Source organism: Somniosus microcephalus, unplaced genomic scaffold (assembly GCF_052327205.1).
Source record: "Somniosus microcephalus isolate GS21.2 unplaced genomic scaffold, FLI_Smic_1.0 unresolved_chr6, whole genome shotgun sequence".
NCBI lineage: Eukaryota > Metazoa > Chordata > Chondrichthyes > Squaliformes > Somniosidae > Somniosus > Somniosus microcephalus.
The window spans coordinates 49,675,969-49,686,451 of record NW_028225184.1 but is presented as its reverse complement, the minus strand read 5'-3'; the positions used below and the strand labels follow the sequence as shown (position 1 = coordinate 49,686,451).

At 43.2% G+C, this 10,483-nt stretch overlaps 1 protein-coding gene across 1 annotated transcript; it reads right to left on the bottom strand.

Annotated features, from left to right (window-relative positions):
• Positions 1-1,831: 1,831 nt before the first annotated feature.
• On the bottom strand, positions 1,832-8,170 carry LOC147087285 (putative G protein-coupled receptor 139). The gene is made up of 3 exons (XM_085978145.1): positions 8,063-8,170; positions 7,017-7,167; positions 1,832-3,706 (listed from the first exon to the last, which is right to left on the bottom strand). Exons 1-3 carry the CDS (start codon positions 8,168-8,170, stop codon positions 2,802-2,804), a joined length of 1,164 nt encoding a protein of 387 aa, XP_085834271.1. The 3' UTR covers positions 1,832-2,801.
• Positions 8,171-10,483: the final 2,313 nt, after the last annotated feature.

Here is a 10,483-nt window from a genome sequence, read left to right as displayed (position 1 = left end):
CTGTAAGGCACTTTGGGACTTCCGGTGGTCGTGACATGCGTTCTATCAATCCATGTATGTATGCCTTTCTTACCCACTCTGTGTCCTGTCTCTCCATTTATCGTCTGTGCTTTTCTTTTTCTCTTCAGTCTCTCTTTTAACCTGTTTCTTTCTCTGTCTCTTTGCCCTATCTAAATGTTTCTGTTTGTCCCCTCATCTTCTTCAGCTTTTTTTAACGTGATTTTACAATGAAATGTAACTTTTTGTTTGCAGACTACGTAAGGGCGCTAATAATTGCACGTCACTCGATCATTAGCATTCATACCAGAAAGGAAGATTAACTCTATATTGCGAAATCCGTAAATCAAGATAAAGACACTATTTATATCTGTTCAGGCACATAGCAAGTAACTATATACATTTCAATATTTTCCTACAGAACCATCGCCACACTTCAGAAGTAATTCATTGTGTAAAGTGATTTGAGACACCTAACTATAAAAGCCACTTTACAAATCCTATTTTAATTAATTAAATTGTTCAGTTGTCGATGAGAATGTAGCCGCAACAGTTTTGTCTCACGTTGTCTCGTTTGCTGTCTGTAGCTCTCCTGCATTGTTCCTTTCTGTGTCTCTAGTTCGCTTTGATTGCCTTCTTCTGTCTATAATAACATAAGAAATAAGAACGAGGCGCAGGAGTAGGCCAGAGGACCCTTGAGCAGTCTCCACCATTCAGTAAGATCATTGCTGAACGACATATCCATGCATCCCTTGATTCCCTTAGTATCCAAAAATCTATCGATCTCAGTTTTGAATATACTCAATTAGTGAGCATCCAAAGTGCTCCGGTGTAGAGACTTCCAAAGATTAACAACATTCTGAGTGAAGAAATTTCCGCTCATCTCATTCCTAAATGTCCAATGCCTTATCCTGGATCTATGACCCCTAGTTCTAGACTCTCTAGCCAGGGCAACAGCCTCTCAGCATCTCCCCTGTCAAGCCCTCTAAGAAGTTCATACATTTCAATAAGATCACCTCACATTCTTCTAAACCTCCAGAGAATATAACCAGACTCTACTCAATATCTTCTCATAGTACATCCCTCTTATGCTATAATCTATCTAGTGAACCTATGTTGCACACTCTCTAAGACAAGTACATCCTTCCTTAATTAAATAGATTAAACTGTACACAGTCCTCCAGGTGTGTTCTCACCGATGCCCTATTTAATTGCAGCAAGACCTCCTTATTTTATAAAGCAAGCCCCTTATAATAATGCTCAGCATATAATTTGTTTTCCTAACAGCTCGCTGTACCTGAATATTAACTTGCTGTTAATCGTGAAACAGGACACACAAATCACACTGAATCCGACATTTACAAGTCTGTTGACTTATTTAATATCTACTGCTTTTCCATTCTTCCAACCGAAGTGGATAATTTCACACTTCCTTCTGCGCTCCACTAGTTACACCCTGACAACCTGAAAATGACCCGTTTATTCCTACTCTCTGCGTTCTGTCCGTTGACAAATCTGCAATTCGTGCTAATATGGTACCCTCAATCCCATGAGCCCTATTCTTGTTTAACAACCTATTGTGTGGCACCTTATCGAATGGGTTCTGAAAATCAAATTCTACATCCATTTGTTCCGCCTTATTTAGCCTGCTGTTTGCACCCTGCAAAAAATCTAATAGGTTTGTCAAACACCATTTCTCTTTCATAAAGCCGTGTTGTCTCTAACGAATCACATTGTGATATTCCAGGTGCTCTGGTACCACTTCCTTAATAGTAGCTTTTTTCCTTTCCCAACTACAGAAGGCAGTTCCTTGTTTTCTGCCCAATCCCCCGCCTTTATTTTACATTGTGGTTACATTTGCTGCAGTCCAATCCACGGGGAACTTTCTGGAACCTCGGGACTTCTGTAAGATCGAAACCAATACTATCTCTGCAGATACCTCTTTTACAACCCTATGATGTTGGACATCAGGTCCAGCAGATTTGTTGGCTTTTAGTCCCATTCATTTCTCTGGTACATTTCCATTACTAATATTAATCACTTTACGTTCCTCACTCTCTATATTTCCTTGGTTCCCGAAAATTTCTGGTATGTTCTTTGTGTCTTCCAATATGAAGGCAGAAACAGAATATTTGTTTAATGTATCTCTTTTCATCTCCGCTATTTGTCTGTGTTACTCCTGGTTAACTTACCCTCTGCCTCTCGCAGTTTCATTCTCAATTTGTCTAATATCTTCACTCAAATTTCCCTTTCTCACAAACTCCCACTCTTTCTTTTAATCGGTGTTATACTTTTTCTGTTTTCTTATACATCTGCATGTGCCTTTCCTGTTTCTGCTTTTCCTCCGTGTATTTTATCTCCTTATATTTGTCTCTTTCTATTTTTCGCCACCTCAACTGTTACTGGTTTCTCTCTCTGCCTTCTCAGTGTGTCTAAACCTTTTATTTCTCACACTCTCCCTCTTTCTGTCTATTCCATTTTTGTTCCTTTTTCTATCCATTTCAACATCTACATCTCATAATCTTTGCTTATTTACGTCTTTCGATTGGTTTCTTTCTGTTTTTTACTTTCTTTAGCTTGTTATCTCTGCAACTCTATGCTCGGCAATCATTTTCCATTTTTGTTTCTCTACGTTTCCTTTCTGTCTCTCTGTTAGGCTCCCAGTTCTGACCTCAGTTTTTCTCTCTGTTTAGGGCTCACACTATCTCTCATTTTCACTTTTCACCTGACTCTATATGTATTTTTTATCTCTCTATCTCTCTATCTGTCTACATATCTGTCTATCTGTCTATCTATCTATCTATCTATGATTTAATTAATTTAACAATTAGATTGAATGGGTATTTCACAGCGCTCTTCAGCTCCTCTCTGAATTTAGTCTGGGTCAGGACATAAATACACGTGTTGGTGCAGGAACTGAGAAGCTGAAGCATTGTTGCTGTCAGTTCTGTAATATAACGAGTGTCGGTGAAGGAGTAATAAAACCGAATATCTGCAATTCGCCGGTAAATGTTATAAAAAAGCTGGGTTACCCACAACAGTATAAAGCTGCCGGTTATACTGAAGAGTAAAATGATGGATTTCCTTCGGTTCTCCAACTCTGGGTCCTTGTGATTCTCTCCATTGCTGCGGCCCCGCAGTCCCCTGCGGACTCTACTGGCCGCTAAAATACGTCTGACCGTCAGAACATTGAGCAGCAAAATCAGAAAGAACGGGAAACAAGGGGTTAAAATGAGGTGAAACAACTCAAATGCTCCCCATGCAAGGGAAGTATAGAAGCTCGGTTTAATGGAACATTCCCAGGGAACATTATGCATTATATAGGCAGGTTGATATCTGAAGTACCAGGGGAAAGACACCAAAAACCCTAGCATGCTCACTGTCCCGATAACCACGACCGCAGTTTTCTCGGTGCAATATTTTGTTTTCAGCTTCTCACAACAAATGGCCACAAACCGATCAAAGGTGAAAGCGACTGTGAGCCAGACAGAAACCACCGTGGTTGCAAAACCCAAGAAGCCAACGAGACTGCACACAGGAGTAATGTTCAAGAATGAAAATGGGAAATAGATCAGAACAATCCACTTCAATACGGGATCAGTGATAACGACCAGGAGATCGGCCGCTGCCATTCCCACCAGGTAGTGAGTGATACATTTGGAGAGACCGCACTTTCCTCGGGACAGGATCACAATCGCCACCACGTTAACTGTAAGAGAGAGAAAAAGAAGCAGATAAATTACTGATCAGGCCTGGAGCCCAAGCAGCAGTTTGACAGGATCTGGGCTGAAATTTCCAGAATTGTTGCTGCATCGAACAGTGGAAACTCATTCATGGACCTGGGCAGCACTTTCCGGCAAGTAATATTTTTTAAAACACAATTATCGAGAATGAATTGTGAAATCCACACAGAAAGTGAATAAGCACCGGATACACTGGAAGGGCTGACTGAGGGCACATTGCCGGTGGGGAAGAGAAAAGGGGTTTTACAGAGTCGGAATCCAAAGTATTAAATCTGGATTTGATCTCCAGACCGAGGGAAAGTGATTCAAGCGGGAAGGTTTGGGGACAGGTGGAGGTGCAGCTGGTTCGTTGCTCTGGGTTCAGAGAGCCGACAGGGGCTGGCATTAAACGAGAACGGCCGAGAGCCGCTGTGGTGTGTTTGAGGATTTGGATCAGATTGAAAGAGGCAGCTGGAGGCCGAGCCAGTGAGTGAGATTGGAGCGGAGAAAAGGAAAAGGACATGTGGGAGCCGCAGGGGAGTCAGGAGCACAGGTTTTGGGAAATCCTACAACCTGAAGTAACGGAGGAGGAGCTAGAGGGTTCATTGCAGTCGGAGGAGAGGATGGCATTCACAGGGAGAGACGGTAGCAGAGTTAGTGGAAATCTAATTCATACATTTCAGTAACACAACTCAATTAATGCATTCAATCAGTAATGTCTGTGGTTACCGGTGTCGGTGAACGGCTCGTTGGTGTAAATTGTCATCAATATTTTTACACAGCACATCAGTTGCATCAAATTCAAATGAGTTCAACCTCATTTTTTATTGAATTCAACTGATGTACAGCATTTAAAATCCACGATTTAATAACTCATTATGATCAATAAATCATGGATCCTATTATTTAAATCAATAGAATTACGTGCAATAATAATTCATAACGTAAGGAAAAATAATATTTACCAAAACAGACTGAAGTGCTGACGGACAAACACACAACAATATAATCTCTCCCAATTTGACCACAACCTAATAACACATCTCTTACTTATAATTATACTCGAAGTTTCAGTAGCTCTCTCTCAATCACTTTCACTCTAACATTTGCTTCTCTCTTGCCTTCTGACTCTCTCTTTCTCTATCCCTCCTCTATATATCCACACTGTCTGTGTTCTCTTTGTCAAAGCTCTCTCTCCCTCTCTCTTTCTCAGTTACTCCTTTATATTTCTGCACTGTCTGTGCCCTCTTTGTCAAAGCCCTCTGTCCCTCTCTCATTCTCTATCCCTCCTCTATATTTCCACACTGTCTGTGCTCTCTTTGTCAAAGCTCTCTCTCCCTCTTTCTTTCTCTATCCCGACTCTATATTTCAGCACTGTCTGTGCTCTCTTTGTCAAAGCTCTCTCTCCCTCTCTCTTTCTCAGTTACTCCTCTATATTTCTGCACTGTCTGTGCCCTCTTTGACAAAGCTCTCTCTCCCTCTCTCTTTCTCAGTTCCTCCTCTATATTTCTTCAATATCTATACCCTCTTTTTCAAAGCTCTACCTCGCTCTCTCTATCTCTATTCCTCCTCTATATTTCTGCACTTTCTGTGCCCTCCTTGTCAAAGCTCTCTCTCCCTCTCTCTTTCTCTATCCCTCCTCTATATTTCTGCGCTGTCTGTGCCCTCTTTGTTAAAGCTCTCTCTCCCTCTCTCTTTCTCAGTTCCTCCTCTATATTTCTTCAATATCTATACCCTCTTTTTCAAAGCTCTACCTCGCTCTCTCTATCTCCATTCCTCCTCTATATTTCTGCGCTGTCTGTGTTCTCTTTGTTAAAGCTCTCTCTCCCTCTCTCTTTCTCTATCCCTCCTCTATATTTCTGCGCTGTCTGTGTTCTCTTTGTTAAAGCTCTCTCTCCCTCTCTCTTTCTCTATCCCTCCTCTATATTTCTGCACTGTCTGTGCTCCCTTTGTCACAGCTCTCTCTCCCTCTCTCTTTCTCTATCCCTCCTCTAGATTTCTGCACTGTCAGTGCACTCTTTGTCACAGCTCTCTCTCCCTCTCTCTTTCTCTATCCCTCCTCTATAATTCCACACTGTCTGTGCTCTCTTTGTCAAAGCTCTCTCTCCCTCTTTCTTTCTCTATCCCTTCTCTATATTTCCACAATGTCTGTGCTCTCTTTCTCAAAGCTCTCTCTCCCTCTCGCTTTCTCTATCCCTCCTCTATATTTCCACACTGTCATTGCTCGCTTTGTCAAAGCACTCTCTACTTCTCTCTTTCTATATCCCTCCTCTATATTTCCGCACTGTCTGTAATCTCTCTGTCAAAGCTCATGTTCATATCCGATTCAATCCTAAAATCCTACGCCCAAATTCTGCTCACCAGCTCCTTGCTCAGTGATCGTATTATCAGCGTAAATTTGTCCAATGGTGAACCGTTTAATGTTTATTCAGGGCACTCATTTCGCCACCTGTTCCTCTGCACAGTTAACTTCATCTGCAATGCAAGGAAGAGACAGACTCGAATGCCTCTTCCAGACAGAGCTGACAAAACTTGAAGTCCCTTCTCCGGTAATTATAAAATACAGCGTTAGATGGCAGGAATGTACAATTAACTCAACTCCAACCTCACCGCTGCTATCTATAAGCTCCAGATCAATAGAAGGGCTATTGATTCCAACAGATACAGTGCAAACTTATAAAACATAACCTCAAAACATATCATTTTACAATGAGGTCCAGTGACAGTCAGTGAATCCATCGCCACTGAAGGAGAGAAGGAGATGTGAAAGAGACAGCAGCAATCTTAGTTCAGTCGCCAGACCTCTGGAGTGCCGTCAGATACACACACAGTGAAATAATATTTCATAACAGTGATAACCAATGCACACATTGAAATCCCCGTCAAACTGAACCATGTTATCGGGGAGGGAGTACATTGCACTCGCTCATTGTAACACTGACACCGTGAACTTTCTCATTATTAATCACTGAAAAAACATTTGCGGTAAAAATATTCCAGAACAGGGTAGTTCCACAAGATGAAACTGATAACAGCTAATACATACTCTTAGCCCAGGCAGCTGATTCAGTACAGATAATAATCCCAGAGCAATGCCAGGGCTGGATGTACAAAGATCATTACAGATATACTGCAGCTGCGACAAGACAGAAAGAGCAGAGACTGAGGACATTTCATTCTTCCACTGGTTGAAATGAACAGGCAGCTGTGTAAAACATGGAGAGAGTGAAACATTACCCAGTGCAGCAGCACAGTTAACACCGATTTACACCATTAGTAGCAAAGATACAGGCTTACCAGGAACTCCAACGGCTGCAAGGACAGTATAGTAAATGTCTTCTATATGATAGATTACTGGGTATCCCATTTCCGTGAGAAGCGGTGACTGCTGTTGGAGTGGAACCCACAGCTCCGGCAGACACACCGAGCTGATCCGTTCCAATGGGCCCTGATTTATACAGGGGATAAGTCTCCAATGACACAGTTATATCCCTGATCATTGCTATTATTTACAGTCACTTGAACAAACACATTACATCATTGACACTGATCCAATTAATGTGGTGGATAAAACACAAACATCTCAATGACCACAAGTTAATCACACCTCTCTGGGGAATAAGGCAGAAAGCTCTCACCTACAGGACGGATCCAGCAATAATGAGCGCCTTCATTTACAGTTTCCTGTAGTTGTATTGGCCATGTTCACTGCTATCGATCGATTATAATTGTTAATGATTTCTCCGCAGTGTACGCTGAACTCAGGGACTCGAGCAGACACGCTGCACTCTGTTCCTGGAGTTTCCCAGTTAAAATGTGAAGTTTCAGTCTCTGACTCAGGGACAGTTAAAGTCCATGTTCAGGATTTGAAACTAGAAATTACCGTGGATTATATTAGGATTCAGTAACTGAACGTGCCCCATTGACATTCCTCTCTCAGCTATTTAACAGCAGAAATTTACCTGTTTATTCTACATAGGTTAACGGCTCCAGTAAATTTAGAACAGTGCCAACAGCTGACTCCATTCTTCCTGTTCACTCCTGGCCGGAACCAAACCTCCACCTTCCATGAACTTCAACCGAACCCAAACTCTGCTGTCAACCTCCAGCACTGCTCAAATCCCGCTTTCCCATCACTCTCGCCCTCACTGAGACTCATTGTCCCTCAGTCTGCCAACGACTTAAATGTAAATTATCATCCTTGATTTAAATCCCTCCATGACCTCACCCCTCGCCATCTCCAACCTCGCCTCCGAACCAGCAGCAAACCCACCCATGATCTCTCCATACCTCTGACACTGGCCTCTTTCGGTGGGGCTGCCCTCACTTGTTTCCAGTCTTACAGATCTGATCGTAGCCAGCGCATCTCCAGCAATGGATTCTCTTCCCATAGCAGCACATTTATCTCTGGAGTCTTTGAACTTTCGGTTCTTGCCTCTCCTCTTCTTCATCTACATGCTGCCCTTTGTGACATCATCTACAGACATGTGGTCTGTTTCCACAAGTCTGCTGACAACATCCAACTCCGGCTCGCCGCCATCTCTCTCGACTCTCCACACCCTCTGTGTTATCAAACTGCAACAACCTGATTCCATGAGATGCTATTTACTCCAGTAAAATATTGGGAATAGCGTGGCCTTCATATTTGGCCCCAACGCAAACTCCATACCCTTGTCGCTGATTCCATCCTCATCCCTCGCTGTTGTCTCAGGCTGAGTATGAGGATTTTTAACCTCAGATCCCTATTCATCTCTCACCTGACAATCCGACCGAATATCATCTCCATCACAAGAGGCGTGTACTTCTGTCAGCATAACATGGCCGTCCTCTGCCCTGCCTCAGCTGAGACTGAAACCCTCAATCTTACATTTATCAACTGTAGAAACTCCGTCTCTCCTCTGCTCCGTTGCCTCTTATTTTCTCTGACCTTGGCCTCCCTTCTGATGTGACTCCCCTTGATATTTCCACGTTTACCTATCTGATCGGAGCAAGAGAATCTCCAGCAATGCTTTCTCTCCACAGCCACCACCCCACAGCTCCGTTCCCTTTGTTGCCTCTAAAGTATCGATCATCGGCCGCTCTTTGTCCTCATCTACATGCTCAATTTAGAGATTTCATCCATGGATATGCGATCAGCTTTTAAATGTACGCTGACGACAATAGTTTTAACTCCATCTCCTAGTACTGCAAAATCATGGAGTCATAGAATAGTTCATCCATTCGCCCCATCGAGGCTCTTTCGAAGAGCAATCCAGTTAGTCCCACTCTCCTGATGTTTTTCCACATCCCCACACTTGTTCCTCCATCAAGTGTTTTCCAATGCCCATCTGAAGCCGACTATTGAATCTGTATCCACCACACTATCAGGCAGTGCATTGCAAATCCTAACCACTCGTTGGATAAAACTGATTTTCCTCATGTCGACTCTGGTTCTTTCCCCAACCATCTTAAATATGTGTTCTAAGGCTTTCGACCCTTCAGCCAGTGGAAACAGTTTACCTTAATTTACTCTATCTGAAACCGTTCTAGATATAAAAAAAACTCTATGAAATCTCCTCCACCCTTCTCTGCTCTAAGGAGAACAACCCCAGCTTGGCCAGACCAGGTCAGAAGCAGGGTAAGCTGGGGACTCCCCAAAACATTGGCACCTTCTATGAGGCCCAGGTTAGGAGAGTGATGGCATAACTTCCACTTACGTGGATGAGTGCAGATAGAACAACATTGTAAAAGCTGTATAACATCCAGGATGATGCAGCTCGCCTTATTGGCACCTCAACTATCACATTAAACATTCACTCCCTCCACGATCGGCGTACCGTGGCTGCAGTGTGGACCATCTACTAGTTGCACTGCAGCAACTCGCCGAGGCTTCTTCGGTAGCAGCTCCCAAACCCGAAACCTCTACCACCTAGAAGCACAGTGGAGCAGGAGCATGGGAATACCATCGCCTGCAAGCTCCCCTATAAGTTACGCACCATCCTGACTTGGAAGTATATCGCTGATCCTTCATCGTCGCTGGGTAAAATTCCTGGAACTCCCTCCCTAACAGCACTGTGGGTGTGAATTCACCACAGGGACTGCAGCGGTTCAAGAAGCTGGCTCTTCACCAACTTCTCAAGGGCAACTAGGGACGGAAATAAATGCCATCGATGCCCACTTCCAATGAACGTTTAAAACGTACATTATCCAATCTATCCACGTAACTGCAACTCCTCATCTCTGGATCCTATATAGTAAATACCTCCGGTACCCTCTGCAATGCTTCACGTCCTTCCTAAATTGTAGTGCCGAGAATTGGGCAAAACACTCCACCTGCCCCCATTTATATAGGTTTAACATACCGTTCTGGTGTTTGTAATCTACGCCTATGTTTATAAAGCCCAGGACTGCTTAGGCTTTATCAGCTGCTTTGTTACACGGTCCTGTCACCTTCAAAGATTTGTGCCCAAACTCCCACCGAACTTTCTGTTCTTGTACCCCCGTTAAAATTCTATCATTCTCGATCACCCTCCCCACCGCACATCCTACCCCCTCCACTCTGTCACCATGTCGTCTGACTACTGGGCCAACATTCCTTTTTGGATGCATCACAAATTTTTCGATGCACACATTGACAAGACTGAAGCCTGCATCTTTAGTCCCAGGCACCTGCTTTATATCATAACCATAAGTTCCACCTTAGCTGTTAGCTCAGAATGACACTTGTTGAACATTATTTATGCTTCAGTCCCATTTGTCATTCCATAGCAATGATGCCCTACGTC